The 25,630-nt window shown below is 35.4% G+C and overlaps 8 protein-coding genes and 1 long non-coding RNA gene across 9 annotated transcripts; 6 read left to right on the top strand and 3 right to left on the bottom strand.

Annotated features, from left to right (window-relative positions):
* The first annotated feature begins 530 nt into the window (after nt 1-530).
* On the top strand, nt 531-6,553 carry LOC664567 (uncharacterized). Its single transcript, XM_008197786.3, has 11 exons — nt 531-731; nt 782-1,001; nt 1,048-1,163; nt 1,212-1,417; nt 1,482-2,395; nt 4,495-4,826; nt 4,872-5,112; nt 5,158-5,267; nt 5,318-5,523; nt 5,571-5,891; nt 5,939-6,553. Exons 1-11 carry the CDS (start codon nt 552-554, stop codon nt 6,510-6,512), a joined length of 3,420 nt encoding a protein of 1,139 aa, XP_008196008.2. The 5' UTR covers nt 531-551; the 3' UTR covers nt 6,513-6,553.
* A 3,039-nt stretch (nt 6,554-9,592) lies between these two features.
* LOC664564 (lysosomal acid glucosylceramidase) lies at nt 9,593-11,612 on the top strand. Its single transcript, XM_970560.4, has 8 exons — nt 9,593-9,739; nt 9,794-10,275; nt 10,323-10,607; nt 10,658-10,771; nt 10,823-10,967; nt 11,016-11,092; nt 11,139-11,416; nt 11,467-11,612. The coding sequence occupies exons 1-8, from the start codon at nt 9,712-9,714 to the stop codon at nt 11,564-11,566; spliced, it is 1,509 nt and encodes a 502-aa protein (XP_975653.1). The 5' UTR covers nt 9,593-9,711; the 3' UTR covers nt 11,567-11,612.
* Nucleotides 11,613-12,698: 1,086 nt separating this feature from the next.
* LOC664563 (lysosomal acid glucosylceramidase) lies at nt 12,699-15,127 on the top strand. The gene is made up of 7 exons (XM_064355414.1): nt 12,699-12,993; nt 13,045-13,535; nt 13,585-13,875; nt 13,926-14,039; nt 14,086-14,307; nt 14,353-14,636; nt 14,691-15,127. Exons 1-7 carry the CDS (start codon nt 12,954-12,956, stop codon nt 14,788-14,790), a joined length of 1,542 nt encoding a protein of 513 aa, XP_064211484.1. The 5' UTR covers nt 12,699-12,953; the 3' UTR covers nt 14,791-15,127.
* Nucleotides 15,128-17,357: 2,230 nt separating this feature from the next.
* LOC664562 (lysosomal acid glucosylceramidase) lies at nt 17,358-19,245 on the top strand. The gene is made up of 6 exons (XM_970558.4): nt 17,358-17,474; nt 17,518-17,996; nt 18,042-18,326; nt 18,383-18,721; nt 18,771-19,060; nt 19,110-19,245. The coding sequence occupies exons 1-6, from the start codon at nt 17,441-17,443 to the stop codon at nt 19,207-19,209; spliced, it is 1,527 nt and encodes a 508-aa protein (XP_975651.1). The 5' UTR covers nt 17,358-17,440; the 3' UTR covers nt 19,210-19,245.
* Nucleotides 19,246-19,287: 42 nt separating this feature from the next.
* On the top strand, nt 19,288-21,212 carry LOC664560 (lysosomal acid glucosylceramidase). Its single transcript, XM_970556.5, has 6 exons — nt 19,288-19,447; nt 19,492-19,967; nt 20,012-20,413; nt 20,464-20,688; nt 20,745-21,022; nt 21,081-21,212. Exons 1-6 carry the CDS (start codon nt 19,411-19,413, stop codon nt 21,193-21,195), a joined length of 1,533 nt encoding a protein of 510 aa, XP_975649.1. The 5' UTR covers nt 19,288-19,410; the 3' UTR covers nt 21,196-21,212.
* Nucleotides 21,213-22,497: 1,285 nt separating this feature from the next.
* Nucleotides 22,498-23,517, bottom strand: LOC135265202 (uncharacterized). Its single transcript, XM_064355415.1, has 2 exons — nt 23,296-23,517; nt 22,498-23,248 (listed from the first exon to the last, which is right to left on the bottom strand). Exons 1-2 carry the CDS (start codon nt 23,515-23,517, stop codon nt 22,586-22,588), a joined length of 885 nt encoding a protein of 294 aa, XP_064211485.1. The 3' UTR covers nt 22,498-22,585.
* On the top strand, nt 23,220-23,607 carry LOC135265610 (uncharacterized). Its single transcript, XR_010333326.1, has 2 exons — nt 23,220-23,353; nt 23,410-23,607. It is a non-coding gene; the product is annotated as an uncharacterized LOC135265610 (long non-coding RNA).
* On the bottom strand, nt 23,603-24,500 carry LOC664557 (uncharacterized). The gene is made up of 2 exons (XM_008197835.3): nt 24,291-24,500; nt 23,603-24,245 (listed from the first exon to the last, which is right to left on the bottom strand). The coding sequence occupies exons 1-2, from the start codon at nt 24,498-24,500 to the stop codon at nt 23,613-23,615; spliced, it is 843 nt and encodes a 280-aa protein (XP_008196057.3). The 3' UTR covers nt 23,603-23,612.
* Nucleotides 24,501-24,625: 125 nt separating this feature from the next.
* Cks30A (Cyclin-dependent kinase subunit 30A) lies at nt 24,626-25,442 on the bottom strand. The gene is made up of 3 exons (XM_970551.4): nt 25,172-25,442; nt 24,988-25,115; nt 24,626-24,932 (listed from the first exon to the last, which is right to left on the bottom strand). Exons 1-3 carry the CDS (start codon nt 25,249-25,251, stop codon nt 24,871-24,873), a joined length of 270 nt encoding a protein of 89 aa, XP_975644.1. The 5' UTR covers nt 25,252-25,442; the 3' UTR covers nt 24,626-24,870.
* Between the last annotated feature and the right edge of the window lie 188 nt (nt 25,443-25,630).

Raw genomic sequence — 25,630 nt, 5'->3', positions numbered from 1 at the left:
AATAATAAACTATACATGCACAATGATTTTGAAAAGTGACCGATTTAAAAAATTAACCATACGAACCTATAAGTACCTTTATAAACTTTTTTACTGTTTTCTACAAATAATGTTATAAACATCTAAAAGCCTTCAGGTAATGTTTAAATTTTTAAACCCTAATTATGATTAATTCTAAAAAAATATTGTTTTTTTTTTCAGTCGTTCTATTGTAACAATAGTTTTATTAATATACCTTGTGTTATTTTTGGAGCGTACTGACAAACCATAGACCAATCTATAGCCAACTTTCGTCGAAAAACAAAATTTTGATATTACTTACTAGGTATAAGAATAAGCATTATTTGTCAGTTTAAATTAACAAAGCAATAATTACAATAGTTCGTTTAAACTTCTTACAAATTTTTCCGACCATATATTTTTTTAAATTCCTCCATTATTTTTTTGCAATAAAAGTATTTACTTTTAAAACATCTTTATGAATTTATTGCCCTTATCATATTATTTTATACAGTGCAGATTAAAAAATTTGCAGTTTCTATTACACGATCATGATGTTCAAACTATTTTTCCTTTTACTCATAATTTCATTTTGTTCGGCTTTCGATTTCATTTTCCAACCCGGCCCACTTGTTCCGGCTTCGAAAGGCGAAATATGGCCAAAGCCCCAACATGAAAATAAATTAGACGATGGATTCTTCTCTTTGTTACCAACATTCTTTCATTTCAATGTAAGTCAAAGTGAAACAGTAACCATTATCAACAATATAACACATTCTAGCCAATCGGAAACATCTGTAACACGTTAACTGAAGCTTTGGACAGATACAGAAAGTTGATCATATTTAACAATCGCCGAATAAAGGAGGTTTATTACAAAGCGCGCAGTTGCTACGAAGGCGGAGATCAAAATTTTTTGGGCTATTTGACAAGCGTGGAAGTTGAATTGACTGGTGCTTGTAACGATGAAGAGTACCCCTCATTTGAGATGAAAGAAGAATGTAAATTTACACGAATTTTATTCAGTTTCTTAAGTTGTTTTTGCAGATGTTGTAAACGTAACGTCAACAGTGCAAAGAATTTCCTCAGACACTATATGGGGAATACTTCGGGGGCTCGAAACTTTCTCACAATTGATATACTTGACAGACGATTACAGTTGTGTAAGATACGTAATTACTCTTCAGTCATTGACTGTAATTATTCATTAGCACAGAATTGGAACAACTTCAATTCACGATTACCCCAGATTTGCCCATCGCGGACTACTTTTGGACACTTCCCGTCATTACATCCCAAAAGAGCACATTTTGAAGTTAATCGAGACAATGTCTTACAACAAATTAAATGTTTTCCACTGGCATATCACTGACGATTACAGTTTTCCCTACGTCAGTAAAGCTTTCCCGCAAATGAGGTATTTACCGATAACTTATCAACACCATAAACTATTTATAATAAACTTATAAAATTTATGATAGCAATAAGGGAGCATTCCATCCGACTCTCATGATTTACGAGCAAGACTTTGTAAGCGAAGTGCAAGAGTATGCTCGAAAACGCGGAATTCGTGTTTTGGCAGAGTTCGATACCCCTGGCCATACCCTTTCTTGGGGTCTGGGAAACCCAGACTTGCTCACCGATTGCCACAACGTACCCCAACTTAAGTGGGGACCCATCAACCCCATTAAAAACACCACCTACGACTTCATTTTCAAACTATTCGAAGAAATCAAAAGCGTTTTCAAAGACGAATACACGCACCTTGGCGGCGACGAAGTCGATTTCTCTTGCTGGAAAAGCAACCCAGAAATCAACCAATGGATGGCTGAGCACCAGATGGAGGGCGATTACGTCGCCCTGCAAAGCCACTACATCCAAAAACTCATCAACCACGTCGATTCTTTAGGTTTAAACTCAATTGTTTGGGAAGAAGTGTTCACCAACGGTGTCCAACTACCCAAATCCACAGTAGTCAACGTCTGGATTAGCGATGACCCGAAAACAACCCTCAAACAAGTAACAGAAGCTGGCCATCCAACAATCATCTCATCTTACTGGTATTTGGATATTTTGAAGACCGGAGGTGATTGGTTAAAATTCTACAATGCTGACCCGCAAGACTTTGATGGTACTGACGAACAAAAAAGACTTGTTCTTGGAGGGGAGGCGTGTATGTGGAGCGAAGTCGTTGATGAGTATAACTTGGAGCCAAGGGTGTGGCCGAGAGCTAGTGTGGCGGCGGAGAGGTTTTGGTCGCCTCCAGACACTCCCAAAAGTGCGCAAAATTTAGGAGAGCTTTGGACTATCGCTAGCAGGCTACAAGAGCAGACTTGCAGAATGAACAGGAGAGGGGTGGCGGCACAGCCGCCTTCAGGACCAAGTGTTTGTTTTTAAGCTAATGAATTATTGTTTTTTAATAATTTTGAATAAAATATTGTTAACTCAGTCTTCAAAATAAAGTGCATATCATTCAGTAATCAACTAATCACTGATTTTCTTAGCAATTTGCTTATAAGCAAAAACTGAAGTTTACAATAAACTTACAAATTCAAAAATATAAACAAACTTTTTTTAATATGGAATATTTTAGAAATACATTATCTTTAGATTGTAATCGTAAAATTTGCAGGTGTACAATATAATCATATCATTAGATACTTATAGTAGATTACTTAATCTAAAATATCGATAAAGGAAGAAGATGCAATGACATAGGACAAAACTACTTTTCCCAAAAATGGTGTGTACTGAAAGAATCTACTAGTAAAAAGTTCAAAACGGTAAAATCTTTGAAAAATATTAATTTCAAAATATACCTTAAACAGAGGAACGATGGAAAACCAATTTTTTGGTGTTTATTTTTTTAACAGTAGTCCCTGATTTGATTTGAAAAAACCTTAGAGAGATGTAAGAAGCTAAAAAGGTATCCTAATCAGCTCAAAAAAATAATAGTATGCCATTAAAAAATTATTATAATGACATCATAGAGGAGAGAGAGGCTGTTTAGAACAAAAATTACCTTTTATGTAGAAAATCCTTTTAAATATTAGTTTACGAAACTGTTACCTGCAGTGTATTATAGTTTAATACGTTGCACAAGGTTTGTAATACCTGCGGAAACCACAAACGCATTTTGAGTAATATAAAAAAATAACAAAAACTTGTCTTCAACTGTTCTAAACCACCCTAACACGGGGGCAGTTTCGAACAGGCTTTTTTTTTAAACTGGTTTTATACAACATGAAGGGTTAATGATAGGTGTGGAAAAATAATTTTATTGCATTATAAATGTAAAAGTACAAGTATAAAATCTCATTCTAACAATATTATCAAAAAATATACTCACAATATTACAAATTTTAAACTTAAAAAAAAACAATAGACATCCTTAAAAATTAAAAAGAATGAGCTCATTCCAGTTCTGTCAGGCAGCAGTGCTATCATTTTTTCTTTATGGTTTCTTTGGCTCATACATTTGATTTTCCTCAGAAAAATGTTCTGTGTCAGTTGAGTCTCATAAATTATTTCTATATCTTCAGGGGTCTCACTTTCTTCATCATTCTTAGATTTTTTAAATATATTTTCTTTTTTTTTTCTTGGCTTTTGCTTTTCTTATGTCTGCTAGTTTTTGTTTCTCTTTTCTGATGAGTGTTTTCTGCTGTAATCGTTCTTTTTCTACGCCTATGTTCAAAAGTGGCCCTCGGAGCAAATTTTCCGAGAAGAGCTAAAATTTTTCTTATGATTGATGATAATTGAAAACTAACTAATGCAAACAATACACAAAGCTTCAAAGTTTTCTACCAAGTCAATAGGTAACATTTTTCAAAATAAAATAGAGGGATTATTAACTTACCGGTCAAGAACAAAAAATTCACTTTTACACTTTAAAAAAATATGACTCAACATACAAAAACTGGTAGAGGGCTGATTGCAATGCCGGACAATACTAATATTCGTACGTAGAAGTTTGGTAATTGCTCAAAAGCTAGAGCTCCTAACATAAAATGAGAAGAAGTTACGTCTACTGTTCTAAAGTAACCCGTGTTCAAAACTGCCCCCCTCTCCCCTACTTTCTTCAGGATACTGTATAATTTACAATATTTTCCTGAAATGCGTCGTAGAGTAGTATAAACTGTGGTATAAATAACGTCTACAAAATATCAAAAGTCCAACCTTACTAATAACCAAGCTACAGAAGACGGGAGCTGAGATGGAACACCTGTATGACTCAGTAATAGTCTATTATTTTCTCCCACTGGATATCAAGTAAAGTGTGATATTAATCGATATTACCTAATGCTTATTTCTTAACTAATTAGTGGTTATTTACAACCACAATAATTTTTACCATACAATTAAAACCATGTAATTAAATTGAATTAACACAGAACGAGCATTCACATCTATTTGTATCAATCAAAACTAAATTATCGTTAATCATTTCTCAAGGCCATGTGAATCCCAGATAAACCATAGAAAGTACAAAATGAGCTAATAATATTAGTATTCGTCTAGACCTTATTTTTCACTGTAGCAATTTTCCCAAAAATAGTTATCTCGGCGTATCTTCTTCAAGTGAATCAACACAGATTTATAAACGAAAACATTTGAGTTTCAACAAGTCAGTTACTAGAGTCAGTTGTGATAAGCGCTCTGTCATGACCAAATTAGTTTTATATTTGCTTCCGCTAATCATCAGCTGCAATGCTATTCATCCTGGCCCCGTGGTCAGGGCAACCAAAGGCGAAGTCTGGCCTAAACCACAAGTAGAGGAAAAAACAGAGCAGTATTACACAGTACGACCGCACGGTTTCAATTTTAAGGTAATTAATTATAATGTCAGCTTGTCAGTTGTATAAGCGATTTAGGGCCCCACCAACATCGGTTGCCCGAATCTTCTGAACGATGCCTTTACGAGATACTGGACTATTATAGCGACTGCAAGTTCACTAGAACGCAGAGGTCGTCTGCATGAAGTGGGGCGAAAACCAAAAACCAAATTTTGGAAAGCCGACAGCAATTATCTCGGTGATTTAACCAATTTACATGTTCAGTTAGACGATTGTGCTAGTGAATATGTACTTCCAGCTTTCGGGGACAATGAAAATTGTAAGTGTTCAGGTACACTAATATGATTTTAAGTCGGTATTTTAGACACACTCAGTGTCACTTCGGAGGGAGCTTCACTTACGGCCGACACAATTTGGGGGGTTTTGCGTGGTTTGGAGACTTTTTCCCAGTTGATTTATCTAGAGCAAGATACTGCAAGTGTAAGTTGTAAACAAAAACACTTATGATAATCCATTGTTTTCAGCTTATTATAAACGCGACTAACGTAAATGATTATCCGAGGTTTTCTCACAGAGGTCTTTTATTAGACACCTCCAGACACTTTATACCCATTTATATCATTCTTCAAACTTTGGACGCAATGTCGTACAATAAATTTAACGTCTTCCATTGGCATATCACAGATGATCACAGTTTTCCCTACAAGAGTCGTACTTATCCAGAACTGAGGTAGCTCAAAAAAAGTCTGGAACTGTTAGTACTATAGATTGTTCCAGCGATGAAGGGGCCTACCATCCAGTTTCCAAAGTTTACGAGCAAAGTGATGTTAGTAAAGTTATAGAATATGCACGTGTGAGAGGCATTCGGGTTATTCCAGAGTTTGATACCCCAGGCCATACTAGCTCCTGGGGAGCAGCTCATCCTGAATTATTGACTACCTGCTACACAAATGATAAACCTGACGGAGACTTGGGACCCATGGACCCAACTAAAAACTCCACTTATGATTTTTTGACCAAATTATTTACTGAAGTTGTTGAAGTTTTCCCAGATTCTTATTTCCACATTGGTGGTGACGAAGTTGATTTTACTTGCTGGTAATCTCTTATGAAAATATTTATGTGCCAATTAATTTTTTCCTTAGGCAACACAATCCCGACATTGCAAGCTTCATGAAAGCCAACAATATTTCGACCTACGAAGACCTGGAAAGTTACTTCATACAACACGTGGTCAATCTCCTTGATTCTCTAAATTCAAATTATTTAGTGTGGGAGGAAGTTTTCGTAAATGGGGTCACTCTTCCCGACAGTACTCTCGTGCACGTTTGGAGAGACAACGGCCACGAGACCTTGAACAGCGTGACCAAAGCGGGAAAATATGGAATTTTTTCCAGTTGTTGGTACCTGGACCATGTGTCCAGTGGAGGCGACTGGGAAAAGTTCTATGAGTGTGAAGCGCTTGATTTTCCTGGTACTGAGGAACAGAAAAAATTGGTTCTGGGAGGAGAAGCCTGTATGTGGTCCGAAGCTGTGAACGAGTATAACGTCATGCCAAGAGTGTGGCCAAGAGCTAGTGCCGTTGCGGAAAAACTGTGGTCTGCGGGAAACGTTAACGATACTCAAGCAGCCAAAGGACGGCTAGAGGAACACACTTGCAGGATGAATAACAGGGGAATCGCGGCACAGCCTCCTAATGGACCAGGAGTGTGTCTTTAAACCTTTTCCATAGCTTAATAAAAACTGCCACAAAAATTAAATTTCGTCTTATTTTAATAATTTTTTCGGTAATTATAACTTGGAATCTGTCCTGTGACCTAAGTGGTATAAAGTAAATATGTAAAATGATGTCATCACAATTGCATAAGTTGAATAGTTTACATGAATAAATACATAGGTAATGATTCAAACGAAGAATGTTAACAAACAAACTCTTAAAATAGGGTTTTCCGAAAGTCCCTACTAACCTGTTTTGGAAATTCTGTAGACGTCAGACATAAATCAGTGTATTACAAGAACAAGTTGTGAAAACTCTTCACTAATTCAGTATTAGTACACAATGTTGGGCTTCAAACATCTACCGCTTATTTTTCTGTTAAGTTATACTCGTCAATATTTGTGCCTCCAAGAAAGTAATTCTTCAATCAGTTATTTTGTTATTGCACTTAACGTACAGTTACAATCTTTTAGATTACTATTGGCGACAATATACAGGAGACGTGCCTGAAGATGCAGTAGTTGGAGGTGAAGACATCAACAGTAAAAACATTTACATTGGACAGGCTTATGTCAAAAATGGGGGGCTCATTGTGTGTCAAATTTTTCCGGGTATAAAACAGGTTTATGTTCCTTTCGGAGGAATAAAAACAGTTGAAGCCAATATAAAAGTTTGGACTTAAAAAACATGTTTTAACTATACTTGCAAAATTATAATTTTTAGATACTTTGTGGGCCACAAGAAAAATTTTATTGGACAGCAGCTAATTCTAGTCACCTTCATTTGCAATTAGTCGGCCAACATGCGGTAATTGGCGGACATGAAGATGGACATGGAGTGATAAATATTGGAAGAATAAGTTACGATGGGGAGACCAGAATTGGAAAAATTAATTCGTATAATGTAGGAAACGCTTTGTTTTATTTTAATAGAGTTCAAAAAGAGGAACGTGTTAATTCTTATGAAATACTTCTGTATTATGAAAGTGCTCTAGATATTGATGTTCGAAGTAAACTAGTTGTTACAAGCAAATAAACACAATTTACATACCTGGTACCTAAATATCCATTATAATAACAAATTTATTTAAAAAAAACTTGTACATGTAATATTTTTAATGGGTAATAAATAAGCAACACCACCAACTTGTAAACTTATTTTTCATATTCGTATTAGTTTATATTTCTGAGACTTATAAGCTTTAATAGAATTGTATCTTAAACAATATTATTATTATTGTTTTTGAAACAAATTATCTAAAAGCACTTCCTATTAATCAAATTAAGTTTTATAAGATATTATTGTTTTTGGAAAAAAAATATTATCGAAAAGTACTTCAAATAACTGGACGTGTGTCATTTTTTCTCTAAATAACGATTTATCCTCGTAGGTTTATTTGTTTTGAAAACATTATATATAAATATATTATTAGCCAAACCAAATCCTCTTAGTAGTTACTTCTCTCATTGAGTGTAAAATGCTACGGTTCATCTACCTTCTGGTCTTTTTTCTCTTAACTAATAGTCGACAATCTTCTTGTCTTGGTAAATCTAGAATAATTAACTGAGTAGTTACCAAAATAAATTCATTAAACATTTGGTTAATTTCTAGGCTACTACTGGCGAGTTTACATTGATGGAGTAGTACCTTCAGATGCTATAATCGCAGGTCAAAAAAGTGACGGTGTAAACATTCACATTGGACAAGCCTACGTACAAAATCAAGGTCTTATACCTGCGGAGATTTTTCCTGGAGTAAAAGAGGTCTATGTTCCAATAAATGGAATCCAAAAAATAGATACTAATATAAAAGTACCTATCAAAAGCAGCATATTTTTTACATCTAAAAATTATTTTTTAGATACTTTGTGGTTATCAACAAAACTTGTATTGGATTGCAACGACTTCTACTAGCATTAAAGAACTACTCACCAAACATACAGCGGTGAGTGGTGGACATGAAGACGACGGGCGCGGAGTGCTATATGTTGGAAGAATAAATTACAATAAAGAACTTATAATCGGAAAAATTACTTCTTTCTGGGAACCTGTCATCGATTTCAACAACAACATGACAGAAGAATATGCCTATTTTTACGAAGTACTTCTAGTATTAGATAATAAGGAGACGGTCGACAGGATAAATAAAGCAGGTGCCTCTGCTGGTATCAGCAAAATTGTATACTACGCTTACAACTAACAGTATATGCACTTATGACTTATAAACGAAGACAGTCTAATTAAATGTAACAGTAAAAAAATTAAAAGCATCATTTTTAATGCCTGTTAGTCCTAATTAGTCAAATGTGTAAACGCCAAAACGTTTATGATAAAAACAATGATTTAAATAAATAAATTGCTTCTTTATTATTTTTTTTTCCATTTTATATTTTCTTATATTCAATTTGCCTACGTTATTATGATTCTTGTACAATAGTATTTCGTAAGCATCGGCCTGTTCTTCATTTAGATTATTATTGTAAAATGGAAACGTCCTTTTTTCGAATATATTAATTTTTCTAATTTTAAAGCCTCCATTAATATTTACTCTTCCAATGTTTATTACCCCATGGTCATCTTCATGTCCACCACGCACTGCAATATTATTAACCAATAGCCCGTGTACACTTTTAGAGTCTGTCGGAATCCAATATAAATTTTGTTGAGGTCCACAAAGTACCTACAAAATATGTATGAGGTACCAAAATAAAGTTACTAATGTGTTTTTTTTTATTAGAACCCTTATGTTGACTGTGACTTTCTGAATTATTACCTGCCTTATCGGAATGTAAACTACTTTTATCCTTTCAAAAATTTCACAAACTATATAGTACCTCAGAATAGAGAGAAATAAGCAGATAAGGAAACTTTAATTTAATCTCCAGAAAAAACGAAAAAATTGTTTATTCAGATTGCTTAATTTTGTCAAAACAACATTATCTTGTACATTAAGTATTTTGGAGTGTCTTAATTCTTAATTTTTATTGTCTATATTATTGTATTGATTTTCATAAATACATTTTCTAGTTCTTAATAAATCACTTATAACCTTACGCAAATATCTGATTTGAGAGTCCAAAGTATAATTAGTGCTTACAGACGGAAGTAACTCCCGTCAGCATTAGCAAGCAGTATTATCAAATATATATCATGGCATCGGTACCATGAATCAGTACTGTCTTTGTGATAAGGTGAAAGTACCATGTGGATTATAATCTTCTTTCTCATTGGTAAGCAAAATAGAAATACTGTCTCACCAGTTATTTCAAATGGGCGTTAACAAGGTACTACCCTTGCGGAAGAATGTCGCAAAAGGGATTACGGTAACGGCGGACATGTCTGTGTTTGCACTTCAAAACACTGTGACACTGTTGCATATCCTGAGAGAGTGGAACAACCTGAATTCCTAATTTACACCTCCAACAAAGCCGGTTTAAGATTCCATAAATCGAGCGGTACTTTCACTAAAACCGATCAAGTGTCTGACAACCAAATCCTCATTAATTCCAATGAAAAGTACCAAACTATGCTCGGATGGGGTGGTGCCTTTACCGACGCCACCGGAATAAATATCGACTCATTAGATGAAGACGCTCAAACGAAATTGCTAGAGTCGTATTTTTCCGAAGATGGTATTGAATACAGTTTGTGTAGAGTACCAATTGGAGGCACTGATTTTTCGGAACGGGGCTATTCCTACGCTGATGGACATGCAGATGAAACACTGGGACATTTCCGATTAGCTCCCGAAGATTTTGATTACAAAGTAATCTCTATTACAAAATTTTTTTCACTCCTACAAATTCCTTGTAGATTCCGTTCATCAAAAAAGCACAAGATATGAGCAAAGGCAAATTGCAACTTTTCGCTTCGGCTTGGACAGCACCCAAATGGATGAAAACGAATGGGGAATACGCCGGTTTTGGTTTTTTGAAAGAGAAAATGTTTCAAGCGTGGGCTGACTATTTTGTGAAATTTTTGGAAAATTATAAATCACACGGGATACAGTTTTGGGGGCTGACAACAGGGAACGAACCAAGTTTAGGCATTGCACCATTTAGCAAAATTAATTCAGTCGGATGGACACCCATAATGATGGTACTTAAGTTAACGAATTTAAAACGATGGGTCTGAATTAAATTTTTTAGTCCAATTGGGTCAGAAATCACTTGGGACCAACTATTCGAAATTCGAGCTTCGCCGACATCAAAATAATCACTCTCGATGACCAACGATTTTTTCTTCCTTGGTTTATCAATATTGTACGATTGGTTTTATTGTAAATAAAATATAACGCAATTTTATAATTTTAGGTTTTTAGGAACAAAGCTGCCAAGAATTACATCGACGGCATTGCGGTGCACTGGTACTACGACACTGTCTTTCCTGCAAGTTTACTGAAACAAACGCACGATAATTATCCCGACAAATTTTTGTTGGCTACTGAGGCTTGTCGAGGTAAAAAATACAGTAGAAACGCAAAATTGTAGACAATTTGTTTAAAAGGTGAAAAAGCTGGTGAAAAAGACGTCAATTTAGGTTCGTGGGAACGTGGAGAAAGTTACGCTTTTGACATTATTGAGGTACGACAAGTCCCAAAAATTAAATATCCTATTTGTTTTACTCCAGGATGTTACCCACTGGGTGAGCGGTTGGGTTGACTGGAACATGGCCCTCGACCTAAAAGGAGGACCTACTTATATAAAAAACTACGTAGATTCTCCAATCATTGTTAATTCTACGGCTGGTGAATTTTACAAACAACCCATGTTTTATAGTTTAGGGCATTTCTCGAAATTTGTCCCTAAAAATTCAGTACGAATTGGATCGTCAGGGTTTGATGACCACGTTCCTGTCGCAGCGTTCCAAAGGCCGGATCACGGTACTGTCGTAGTGATTTTAAACAAGTGAGTTTATTGCCCCACAAAATACAAATTAATTACGTACGAACTACTAGGAAAGACCACGTAGTACCAGTCACGTTAGTCGACGATTCCAAAGGTAGTATCCAAGTCGATCTCAGCAAAAAGTCCATAACGACTATCTTGTATTGGTAATAACTGTTTTGTACAAATTTGTTTTAATAAAATGTTAACTGCGTAATTTGTGTTTCCTTTCCTCGTTAAGTGTACCTCACCTTATGTCAAATTACAAGTACAAACTGGCTCATTACCGAATGATTATTCTTGAAGTTCAAGAGTACTACGCATATCCAATTACACAAAAGTATAGCAATTACACATTGTTACCTTCAAACTTAAATTCAGAATCGACATTTATGCTTATAATTAGTTTCACAGAAAGCAAAGAAACTAATTGTACTGTAAACTAATTACATACTAATCGTATTGGCTGTTATTCAAATGATGGTCTGTTAATACATTTTTGCTTCTCCAACCGTCCAGCCGACCCATGTTAGAACGTTGTACAACGTCCTGCCAGAAGGACAGTTCCTACTACCCGTCCTAAATGCTTATTTTAGGACTTTCCGTACTGCTAGCAAGACCAGAATTAACAGAAACGAAAAGAGATTTTTTTGTCTGAACAAGTTTGTTTCGTCTTGATATGACCATTTTTACCAATTATGAGTGATATTTGCAATATTAAACTCGTGGGAACAATTTTTTCTGCTTTACAGATTTATTAATTATTAGACAAAATCATCATGATTAAATTATGGGCCATAAATATTATGGGCCAGTTTATGGAAAGCTTTATTAATAATTTAATTCGTTGGTAAAAGTTAACAAAGCGAATAGACCAATCACATTTGACCAATTTGGTCACGTGATCAGTTAACCACACATTTAATTGCGAATTAGATCTGTACTTTTACTATTGTGATTTTTTATCTACGAGTATTTTAACCGCCACATATGGTTTTGGACACCTTTAGCTGAATCATTTTAATAACTTAAAAGTTATTTTTGCATATTAATTTGTCAACATTTTGCAGACGTAATTGCATTTCTCATCATGTTAAGCATGATATTCCAGCTTAAGAAATTTTCTTCGAAAAAAAAATCCGTTTTTCAGATAAATATTTAATGCTACATTTTTAGTAAAATATTTCGATTTTCAAATAAATATTTTAAGTTACCTACATTTCAATTTTTTTACCTACACCACTCGCCGACACTGGTTAAAAGCGCTTGAAGCAATTCAGTTCATCACGTGAATAAATAGTGAGTGAAGTCCTGCTGGAAATACAGCGGCCCATACGAAAGCTAGTTCTTCCAGCAGGACAATTGGTCGTACGTTCAGTCATTAATAAACAATTTTTTCATGAAATGGGAGTAATTAAGCCACATTAGTTTTTAAAATTTAGCCATAATAATTAACGTCACTGTGATAAACTTTTGCTTTTACTAAACTTCATGCATTGTTATCAGAAACCTTCATTTTCGTAAAATGTAAATACAAAATTGTAATAACAATTGCAAAATGACACTGTCCAGACTAACACTTGCCTTAATATTAGCAGGTATGTTGTAATAATAAGACACCCCTTCATGAAGTAAAGTTATATTTGAAGTAACAACATGTAAATCACAAGAGGAATGCTTGAGCAAAGATTTTGGCAACGGTGGCACTGTCTGCGTATGTAACTCGGAACACTGTGATACGCTGCCAAAGCTGGAAAAAACAGAAGAGGGGCAATTTCGCGTTTACACATCAAACAAAGATGGTCAAAGATTTCAGCAAAAATCGGGAGTATTTTCAAAAAAGGGCAAATTGTTCTCCAAAAATAAAATTACAATCGATCGAAGTAAACAATATCAAGAAATCGAAGGCTTCGGCGGCGCTTTTTCAGACTCCGTGGGCATAAACATAGCATCGTTGGACGAAAACGTGCAAAAATTTCTCCTACAATCCTACTTTGCGGACGACGGAATTGAATATTCCCTGTGTCGAATACCAATCGGTGGTACTGATTTCTCAACACGTGCGTATACTTACGACGACGGAGAGGAAGATCCTGACTTGAATAACTTTGCCTTGGCTGAGGAGGATTTTAAATACAAAGTGAGCCAAATCCTTACTACAAATTATCGAAAAACGCTATTTTATTTAGATTCCCTACATGAAACAAGCGATGGAACTACGAGGTGAAAACAAACTACGATTTTTCGGGTCGCCTTGGATGGTACCGAAGTGGATTAAAACCAATGGGCAGTACGACGGTTTTGGATTCGTTAAAACGGAAATGTACCAAACGTGGGCGTCATATTTTCTTAAATTTCTGGAAGAGTATAAAAAAGAAGGTCTAGAATTCTGGGCAGTTACCACGCAAAATGAGCCGAGCTTAGCTTTAGGGAAAGGAGCCAAAGGTCTCGGATCAACTGGTTGGGATTCTATACAATTGGTACTTACGTAAGAGCACGCAATAATAATTTATTAATACAAATGTATTAGGCAAACTGGGTTACTAATAATTTAGGCCCTACCATTAAAAATTCGTCTTTCTCAGACGTTAAAATTATAATTCTAGACGACCAAAAGCCCTTCCTACCTTGGTATGTCAACTCTGTGAGTACAACAACGATGCCCTTACAAAATTTGACAATTCCTGTAGGTGTTGCGAGACAAAGCCACCCAAAATTACGTAGATGGCATCGCAATCCACTGGTACCTGGGGCTTATAACCCCAGGCAGTGTCATGGACAAAACCCACGAAAACTTCCCTGACAAATTTATAATATCAACAGAAGCTGCGTGTGGTTTTTCTCCAAAATCTGAAGCCGTTGCTTTAGGTGCATGGGATCGTGGCGAGGCGTACGCCACTGACATAATAGAGGTGCAAAATGTGTCTAAATGATCGTTATTTAATTGTTTGTGGCAGGATTTGCAAAACTGGGTTGTCGGCTGGGTTGATTGGAACATGTGTTTGGACATGAAAGGAGGTCCTACCTACATCGGTAATTTCATAGATGCGCCCATCATAGTTAACGCGGGAGCAAATGAATTTTATAAAAATCCCATGTATTATGTTCTGGGGCATTTCTCCAAATTTTTGCCAGTTGGTTCCATTCGCATTGATTCAAAAACAGATCTTGATCTAGACGATGTGATGGTTGTGGCTTTCCAACGCCCGGATGAAGGAACAGCAGTTATAATATTAAACAAGTAATTAAGAAAAGTAATGTTTAATTAATTTAATATTAATTTGTGATTATCTAGGAAAGAAAAGCCCGTTAGTGTTAATCTTATTGACGAAACCAGAGGAACAGCCGCAATTGACATCAGCCAAAAATCCATTACTAGTATTCTTTATTGGTAACTAGGAAAGTAATTGTTTATTTAGTCTACAAAAAATGTGTAGCCTGTAATTAAATAATAATAATGTACACGTAAACAAATTAAACAATATCGCAACATAACAAGTAAGTTTGCAACAAACCGATATATTTTTTATACCCTTGACGTACAACATAAAACTGCGGCTTATCAAAAATGGTAATGTGACAGTGACCGATATATTTTAGTAGACCATCATAAACCCAAAAGTAGGTGGGTATTTAAAATTTGATGGTCATATTATATTTTTTATTAAAAGTTGTCCACCGCAAGCTTAATTGCTATAGAAAATTATTAAGTAAAACACCAATCAAACTGTATTATTGTTTTATTTACCTAATAAACCTTACACCTACTCGTAATATCAGTCTTTATCTCGGTCTTTATCATTAAATCAACAAAAGTATTGTTTTATAAACGTCATTTTAGTCACGAGTGTTTAATAATAACTAGTGAAACTGACTGACTAGTGTTTAGTATACTTTTTCTACAACGGAAAAAATTTGGAAATTATTTTATTGTCCTTAACATTAAAAAATCTAGGACTGACTTCCGTCTGTGACTTAAACACGACAAGCCGTGACCAAAACACATGAAGTGTGTTTATAACATCAAGGAAACATATAGCTTAAATAGAATTTAACAGAAGCTAAAACTTAGTTATCTGACAAAAGTTTTGTAATTTCTTATATTTCTTTTGTTATTTCTTATCGTCCTTTTTTTTCTGTCATACGAATGTATATGTAATGGCATTTTAAAATAGAGAAGAAAAATAGTTATTTAATAAACTAATCTGTTAATGAAAGCGATTAATAAACGAAACTGTTTAAAGCACGAACGAGCGATAGCAAATGAGTGCCTTTAATAGTTGAGTTTATTAATCGCCCATTAACAAACGAGTTCATTACAATATTTTTTGGTTGACCGTAAATTCTTTTTTTTGAGAAAAAATTACAAATTAATTACAAATCAAAACCAATTTCATCTTTTTCATCGCATCGATAAAGATGAGACATTATAAAATACCTTCGTCTTTTCTTTGTTCTCAAGATAGACCATTTTTAAATCTTTCAACACTTTCCATTCTTAAATTTAAACAACTGTAATATTAATAATATTATCATAAATAACGAAAAATAATTAATTATGGATTATTAAAATGTATGATGTTTGTTGTCTTTGTTTTTTTATTTGTATGAGAATAACTGGTTGTTTATATCAAAATATCATCAAAAAGCCAAAATCCCAAAAACAGTTACTTAAAAAACAGTGTATTAATGATGTGTATTAATGCATCCATTTTTAAATAAAATAATTCATTAATATCGATATTAACGAAAAAATGTTTATTTCTCAGAAAAACACGTAGAATTCCATAAAACATATTTTTAACAACAAAAATTCCAGAATAATAAACAAAACTTGACATATAATTCGTACTTGAAAAAAGTCACAAATCTCAAACAGCATAAATACATAATTAAACAATACGACAATGCAAATATTTAACCAATTAAATCGAGAATTAAATTATTAATTTCTTAGACCCTGATGTAGAAAAGTAGACACAGCAATATTTTTAAGAAGATACTGGATGAGCAACTTTATCGCACTTCTAATGAAATAAATATCCTGAAATTTTACACACCAGCCTATACATTGATAAGGACCATTTTAAATTTTTATTAAATTTTTTTGTAAATAAATAAAGTCGTAGCAGTTTTGTGAGTTTTTAGGCACCAACTGTTAATTTACCTACAAAGTTTTTAGACTAAATGAATCCTTACCTTGCTAGCCCATCGTACGCTGGTATCAGAATTATAAATTTGTACTTGGTTGGTGAAATAATCGGTATTTTTGAAACTCCTTATTTATAAAAACCCAACGAAATCTTTTACAATCTTACCCCAATTACAGTTCACACTGTCACCTAAATTTACGACACCACAAGTAGCAACTCATAAATAAAAATAATTTTTAAAGTTAAAATGTAAAAGTGCGTTTAATTTAAAGTCTGATTGGTATTTTTGTTCGTTAATTTCGTAAACAATTATCTGAAGTGAACACGCGTGGTTTAGTATAAAATTTAAAATTTGAGTTTTTGATCGAAAATTACTTTTTTTTAATTATTATTTTTATCTGCAAGTAAAAAATTACCAAAAAATTAGGGGAGATACCTTTTGAACGTACAGTCAGGTGTGTTTATTTAATTAGAAATTGCGATTTTCTTAGGTGCGCGATAAGGTTCACCTAATACATTAATGAGTGCTTCAGCATGCAAATAGTTACTTCATTCTGTCTTACGACAAATAAAAACAAAAAACAAATCACAAATTATTTACCAAAAAATCTATTTCCCATGCACTCCTCTATTCACAAACCAAAAATTGCATCACAAGTCCACAGTAGTTCTAAGTAGTGGTATCTTCAACATGTCAAATAAAGGAATACTTTTACACAAGGACACAAAAAGCCATAAATTTTCGTTAAAAATATTGCCACTAATTGACGAGATACCGCAAACTTGAAGAATTTACAGTCGACACTTCCCTTATCGTTTATTCGAGACCCTCTTAAAACGAGAATTTTGCCAAACTTGAACTACTGTGGCGTGCGGTACCACCAACCCAACAATGCTGGTACTGCTGTTGGTTCTGTCCACCCTAAGTAAGTCAAACCCACAAATCGCCTAACCCATTAACATTAACAGGTTTTTCAAACTGCCAACAATGCCAAAGTCGCGATTACGGCAACGGGGGGACCGTGTGTGTGTGCAACGCCACGTATTGTGACACAATCGCAAGACCCCAAAGAGTGCCCCCATCCCAATTTCTCACATACACCTCCAACTTGGCTGGCCTGAGATTCAGCCAAACGAGTGGGACGTTTGCCCCTCGACCCAACTCCTCCAACCGTATTTACCTAAACTCGAGCAGGGTGTACCAAACAATCATTGGCTGGGGTGGAGCTTTCACTGATGCGACCGGAATCAACATTGAATCGCTACCAGCCAACATGCGGGAAATGTTACTAGAATCGTACTATTCGCCCAATGGGCTTGAATACAGTCTTGGGAGAGTTCCGATTGGAGGGACGGATTTTTCGGTACGACCGTACTCTTATGACGATGGTGGACCGGATCCAGACCTGATTAATTTTGCCCTAGCCCCGGAAGATTTACTCTATAAAGTAATATTTTGACGACTTTTCACAATTTTGAGTTAAGGGTTGTAGATTCCAAATATTCAAAGGGCAATTAATTTGACAAACGGCAACATCAAGCTTTTTGCCTCAGCATGGACGGCACCCAGATGGATGAAAACGAATGGGGACTACAGCGGATATGGATTTATTCGAAGGTTTTTCTACCAGACTTGGGCAAACTACTATGTCAGGTTTTTGGATGAGTACCGACGACGCGGTGTCAATTTTTGGGGAATTACCACAGGGAACGAACCAGCTGATGCTTTGAACCCTTTCGACCAGCTTGAAGTCGTTGGTTGGCCTTCATGGTTGATTGTAAGCCAAAGATGAACATAATCATTACAACCAAACGTTACAAAACGAGATTTAAGGGAGACTGGATTTTAAACAATCTAGGACCAACAATTCGAGGATCTCCTAATTACTCAAATCTGACAATTATGATACTTGATGATCAAAGAGTATTTCTGCCTTGGTATATAGTCAGAGCACTAAATAATAACAGAACGCGACAATATATCGACGGTATTGCTGTTCACTGGTACCTGGACTTATACTCCTCACCAGATTTGCTAGACCAGACTCAGAGACTTTTCCCTGAGAAATTCATTTTAGGGACGGAGGCTAGTGTCATGCCAGCTTCGTACGAAACGCCAGTTTTATTAGGTTCATGGACACGCGGTGAAGAATATTCTTCCGACATAATAACAGTAATTTGTAAGAAATGGACAAAAACAAATTTCTTTTATTTTTCCAAAGGATATGCAACACTGGGTCACCGGTTGGGTCGACTGGAACATGGCGCTGAATCCTGATGGTGGGCCCAATTACATCCGAAACTTCGTCGACTCCACCATCATAGTAAACGCCACGAGTGCCGAGTTTTACAAACAACCCACCTATTACCACTTCGGACATTTCTCCAAATTTGTACCCAGAGGATCAGTTAGGATTGACTGCAACCTAGTCCTCAGCGATAACTCTACGGATGTTGACAGTGTTGCTTTCAGAAGACCGGACAATGGTACCGCCGTAGTCATTTTAAACAGGTCCGATAACACAAAACTAGTACACTTTTAGTACAAATTAATTTTGCAGAAACCCAACAGCAGTATCGCTCAACATATTGGATAACTCTAGAGGTACCGCCCCCATAGCAATAACAGCAAAATCCATTACAACTGTTTTGTACTGGTAACAAGTGTTAAATAAATGATTATTCAACAACGTACAACGTGTTTGCTTTAAACTAACAACTCCCTACCCCAAAACTGATAACATTATTACGTGACATGTGGAAACTGCAAAAATATTTTTGAGCTGTGTAAATAAGTAAACACGCACCTAACAATATAAAAATGCCTTACATAATATTAAAAGTACTTAGATCTGGCACAAGATGCTTGCAAAACTTATCCTTCTCCAGCTAATGTCAGGTAAAAAACACGTTGAAGGTAGCATTGGTGTGATTTTTTCGTAGCGTTTGCCCTAGGACAAGACTGTTTAAGCAGAGATTACGGCAATGGAGGCACTGTATGTGTTTGCAATTCGAATCATTGTGACACTGTCCCAAAGCCGAAAAAGTTAGAACCGAGTGAGCTTTTGATTTACACATCCAACAAAGCTGGTCTGAGATTTAATCTCGAAAAAACAAACTTCAAACCTTGTGCTTTCTCGGATCGGATAGTCATTGATCCTAAAACCAAGTACCAAACGATATTGGGGTGGGGCGGCGCCTTTACAGACGCAGCAGGAATCAACATTGCATCGCTGGAGGAAAGTCTTCAAACCAAACTTCTAGAATCTTATTTTTCTGAAAACGGTCTTGAGTATAGCTTGTGTAGAGTACCGATCGGCGGTACCGATTTTTCAGTACGTGCTTACTCGTACGACGACGGTAAAGAAGACAAAGATTTGACCAACTTTAAATTAGCCGAAGAAGACCACAAATACAAAGTATAAAATTCTAGCGCAAGTTCAGAAGTAAATTCGTTTTGCAGATTCCGTACATTAAAAAAGCTCTAGAGTTGACTGAAAATAGGTTAAAATTGTTTGCGTCGGCTTGGACTGCACCCAAATGGATGAAAACTGACGGACAGTACGCCGGTCTTGGCGGTTCTCTTAAGAAAGAAATGTATCAAACATGGGTCGACTATTTCATCAAATTTTTTGATAGTTATAAAGAGCAAGGAATCAGTTTTTGGGGCGTAACTACAGGAAATGAGCCCAGTTTAGCTATATCGCCTACTAACCGCATAAATAACGTCGGGTGGGGCCCAAAAAACATGGGAACATGGGTTCGCGATAATTTAGGACCAACAATTCGAAACTCGGCATATTCAGACATGAAGATTATGATATTGGATGATCAAAGATCGCTTCTTCCGTGGTATGCCGATGAGGTGAGTTTTAAATATGTAACAACTCGACTTAAATAACTTTACAATTAAAGGTTCTTAAAGATAATACTGTTCGTAAATACGTAGATGGAGTCGCTGTGCATTGGTATCACAATATTTGGCCTCTGTTTTGGCCTGCTTCAGTACTGACTTTCACTCATTGGCATTTCCCTGAAAAGTTTATTTTAGCCACTGAGGCTTGCAATGGTGTAGGTGAGGAGTCGGTGGTTCTTGGGTCGTGGGAACGAGGCGAAAAATATTCGTATGATATAATTAAGGTAAATTCGAGGGTAAATTTTATATTTTGTATCAAACATGAAATTGTTAATTGTAGGATTTGCAAAACTGGGTGACCGGTTGGATCGACTGGAACATGGTGCTCGATTTATCAGGTGGACCCACCTACATTAGCAATAACGTTGATGCGCCCATAATTGTTAACGCGTCTGCGGGTGAATTTTACAAACAACCCATGTACTACCACTTAGGCCATTTCTCAAAATTTGTGCCACCGAATTCGGTGCTGATTAAGACGAGTTTCGCCAACAAAGACTTACTTACGGTAGGTTTCCAAAGACCTGATAATGCTACAGTCTTGGTAATTCTAAACAAGTGAGTATAGATATGGCCAGGAACAATAAGGCACATTAATTATTGTACCATTTTTCAGAACTGGAAAAACTATACCTGTAAATGTTGTCGATCCTAATAAAGGTGTCGCACAGGTGGAAATCAAAGCAAGATCAATTGTCACAGTTTTCTATTATAGCCAAAATTATAAATAAATTATTAATTTACCCACTTTATGCCTTCACAATTCATGCGTATTATAATTAATTAATCATTCATCATCCTTTACAAAAATGTAAATAAATTATTTAAACAATGTAAATTATGACTTTGATAATAATATGTTTACAGAGTGTTAGAGCAAGTTGGTAAAGTCCATTATTGACCTTTAAATGTTAAAAAATCAATCTTTTTATTTTTTACAAAAGCAGTAGATACTAAAGCTAAAACTCATTTAAAATTATTTTCGGGTATAAATTAAATGCACGACAGTAAAAATAATAAATGCACAGTGAAATACTAATGGCACAGTAAAAATGATAAATTCTATAAACAATAGTGAACGACGTTTTAGTAAAGTCAGCCTATCGAAGCTTAATAAAACTGACGAAATACGAGGAGCGGGTGTTAGTCGTAGTTGGTCGGTTTTGAAGAGTTGGATTGTGACCTGTGCCCTGACTTTTGTGTACTTAAGATGTAAGCAGAATCTTTCGTTTTGTTATGTAGTTTATAGGACAATAAATTATTATTTTTCTACCATCATCGTTTATCTTAACCCGTGACATATGGTGGAGGCGCCGGGTGACAATAGCATTTCAAAACTAGAGAGTCTAGAATCCCACATTTCGAGTTTTATCGTTTGAAGGGTTTGCTTCCTTTTACTTCGCTGGAACGAAGCCCTAGCCTGCAGGCTAGCTACTGAGCGTTTATTATTTAAACTGTGCAAACTGAAATTAGATACTGTGCATATACGACTTTTTTACTGGGCACTTTATACCGAATAAATTTTTATAAAATACTGTGCGTGGTTTACTTGTCATTTAATTTTTTTACTGTGCAAAATAATTTATTATATCAATCACTTTTAGTTTTTTACAGTGCAAAAATTAATTAAACACTGATCATTTTTATTTTTTACTGATTAAAATCGAATTTATTACTGATCGCTACCCATTAGAGGGTGAGTCAATAGTGGGTTACTGCTGACATTTATCACTTAATCAAGGATTAATTTTAATTTCTTAACGATTACTGATCTGGTCAGCTGGAATCAGTATTATTGGTTGCATACTTATAGAAATTTAGAAAAACCGACTATTGACTCACCCTGTTAAATGTTCCGAAAATAAGCTACGATACAAACATATTTTTTCAATAAACTATCATATATTTTTTGCATTTTATGATGTAATTTTTGAACACTCACGTCCTAAGCCAAATTATTATTGTTCGGTTTGGCTTAGTTTTTTAACAAAAACACGCTTTTTTAATTTTACTACAAAAAAATTAAGAAAACGTACGAACTTACACCACTTTATTCACCTTTAAATTAGGGAGCAATAGTCATTTTCTATAAAACAAAGCAAAAAACCCATTTTTCTTTGCTTATTTAATACAAGCGTCACAATTCTTAAACCCCGAAAGCTTGAAAAACGAACATTCCCCGATATTTTCAAACCCCAGCCTTTCAAACAAAGAAACTGAAACAAAATTTGTTGCACTTATAGTTGCAAACGGCCGGTTCCCCTCTTTGACAATATTATCGACCAAAACTTTGGTCACATGTGTCCCAAATCCCCTCTTCTTGTATTTATCCTTCGTTTGAAGGATTCCAACGTGACCCAAATTGTATCTCAAGATCCAAGCCACCAATTCGTTCGTTTCGTCCAAAAACAACCCATAGCCCCCATACATTTCAATAAGAGACCCAATATAATCCTCGGATCCTTTGAAATTGTAAGGCCAGGCTGAATTAATCTGCTCCACCAAACCTAAATGCAATTTTTGCACTTTGACACCTGACGGTGTCCCAGTTTTGCGGCCCACTTCCGGCGCCAGTGCGTACATTAAATACGGCACGTGCGATTTTGTGGCCTTTAGATTTAAGTCTGTAATCACCTGATTTATAACAGGGATGTGTTTTTCGTGAACACAAAAAAACACAGCGTGTTCATTTTTGTAATTTAGGAGATTTGTTGAGCTGAGACCTCGACGTAAATTTATGCACTGTTCGTCCAAAGTGAATACAAATATGTTGTAACAATGAAACTGTAAATTATGCGATTATTTCGTTTCCACCGAAATCCGACACTCACCGTTTGTAAGATAATTATTGTGCCATCTTCCGTCCAAGCTGTCTCAACAGATAAAAACGTAATGTAATTACAATACTTGTGGGACTGCTTGAGACAAATTCCCGTTTTTATTAGATTTGAGACATGGGGCGCCCAGTCAACGTGTTTCTCAAACAAAAGGGCCAGCTTTGGCAAATCTTCGGTTGGAATTTCGGCGAGAATGTCGTTTTTGGGCGAAGACATGACTTAACTTTCTCTTAAACCTCATGACTAAATCCCCACTTGGCAATGTTCGATTGATTCAAGCAGGAATAAATAATGTACGTGGCACAATTAAATTATTTATTGTTAAAATTCAAATATGCACAAGTTCCAATTGCGCTAAAACCAATTTTTTTAAACATGCGAATTGAAGCCGCGTTACTTGAATGAATTGTAGCAAACGGAAAAATCCCGTCTTTCCTGATTTCCTCAGCTAAAACTTTGGTAACAAGAACGGCATAACCGTTTTTCCTGAACTCTTCTTTAGTCTGAAGCATGCCGATGTGACCCAAACAATGTCTCACAATCCACGCAACTATTTCGTTCGTGCTCTCCAAAAACACTCCAAACCCCCCATTCATTTCGAGTAAAGACTCTAAATAGCGTAAGTCAAATCCTGGAGCACCGTACGCCCAAAATGAGTTAATCTGATTGGCAAAAGTCGCATCTAGTTTTTTAACATAAGCACCAGAAGGGTAAATCGAAATTTCTATTTCTGGAGGCAAAACAAACATAATATATGGATCAGGAGCGTATGACAGTTTTATGTTTTTGTCGTCGGCAATTTGCAAAAGAGCGGAGATGTGTTTCTCGTGTACGCAAAAAAATGAACCGTTTGTAAAATTTAGTAAATTTGTTTGGGCCAATCCCTGGCGCAAATTTGTACATTTTTCGTCTAAAGTAAAGACGAATATATCGTAACAACCGAACTAAAAAGAAACATAAAAAGATTGTTTGGTTTGATTTAAATTTACCTCCATCAGGACGATAAGAGTGCCATCTTTCTCCCAACTATCACCCAATGATAAGAATTTGATGCAGTGATGATATTTCTGGGATTTTCTCCACCTCATGCCGGTGTGAACCAGGCTGAGGACGTGAGGTGCCCAGTCTACATGTTTCTGATAAATCTGGGCTAATTTAGGGAGATTTTCGTCCAGAATCTCATTCAAAACATCATTCATTTTAATTAAATAACTCAACTAACTATTTAACAATGGAATTATCGTTGATGATAACCCCACTACTTTAGTTATGAAGGACAAGGGATTATAGTTGAACGGGGGCATGAACATTGAACAGTGTCACATAATTTACAAAAACTATATTGGTAATGAAAATGTAACACTTAAAACATGACATGTTAATGATTACACTATAGGAAACAGCTCTCAAGCTCAATAAAAAAAACTGCTAAAATTACAGCCTTGAAATTCCACTGGACCAAAGTAGTGACCCTAATGAAAATTAACATTACGGACGTGTTATAAAAAACTCTTATCACGTGGGTAATGTAAACATAATATAGACAAATACAAACATACTTTTGCTCACTCAATTTCCATTCTGGGTTGGTGGTGTTGTTATTGGCCGTTTAAACAACAAAATGTGCGGTTCTGTAAGATTAACAGAGCCATTTGTGACACTCGAACGCAAACGGTTATAACTTACCTGGAGAATGTGTCATATAATGCACCCAACCCTTACTTTGTTGTACCCCAATACCTCGCCATTCATCCTCTGACATCAGATGAGTTTTCGGCACCATTTTAACCATTTCTTTGGGCAACACGACGTGTCTAAAATGAAAAAAGACTAAACTGTGCGAAGATTCTGGAACTGTGTGTGTACTTACCGATATTCATATTCCTCGTCGTAATATTTATCGGAGTAGTAGATGTTTCTCTGCAATTCCTCAAGCTTATTTCTATGCATTTTGGTAATTTTGACTATTTATTATACAAGGAATTGCTCGTAAAGCTGGTTTTTCTGACTTTTCCAACACAAAAAACTTTCACGTCTCTTTCAAACGGACAAAACATTCAATTGTACTACCAACATGACAAACTTGGTCCTTGACAACAAAACAAAATTACGCATAAATTTTTACTTAAAAACCATCAAACTTAAACTAAAAATCAACATTGTCACGTTTGTGGCTGTAATGATTATTCTTATGACTGAATTTTGAACAAAATCAATAGTTTCCTCAAGTTTTTTAAACAGAAATTGCCAAGTAAAGGGTACAGTGTTATTATTATGTTGCCTGCTTGAAATGGTGCGAAAGCTAGATAGTACACTGGCTAGAATTTAC

The sequence above is a fragment of the Tribolium castaneum genome, chromosome 3 (assembly GCF_031307605.1).
Source record: "Tribolium castaneum strain GA2 chromosome 3, icTriCast1.1, whole genome shotgun sequence".
Taxonomy (NCBI): domain Eukaryota; kingdom Metazoa; phylum Arthropoda; class Insecta; order Coleoptera; family Tenebrionidae; genus Tribolium; species Tribolium castaneum.
This window is presented reverse-complemented; position numbering and strand designations above follow the sequence as displayed.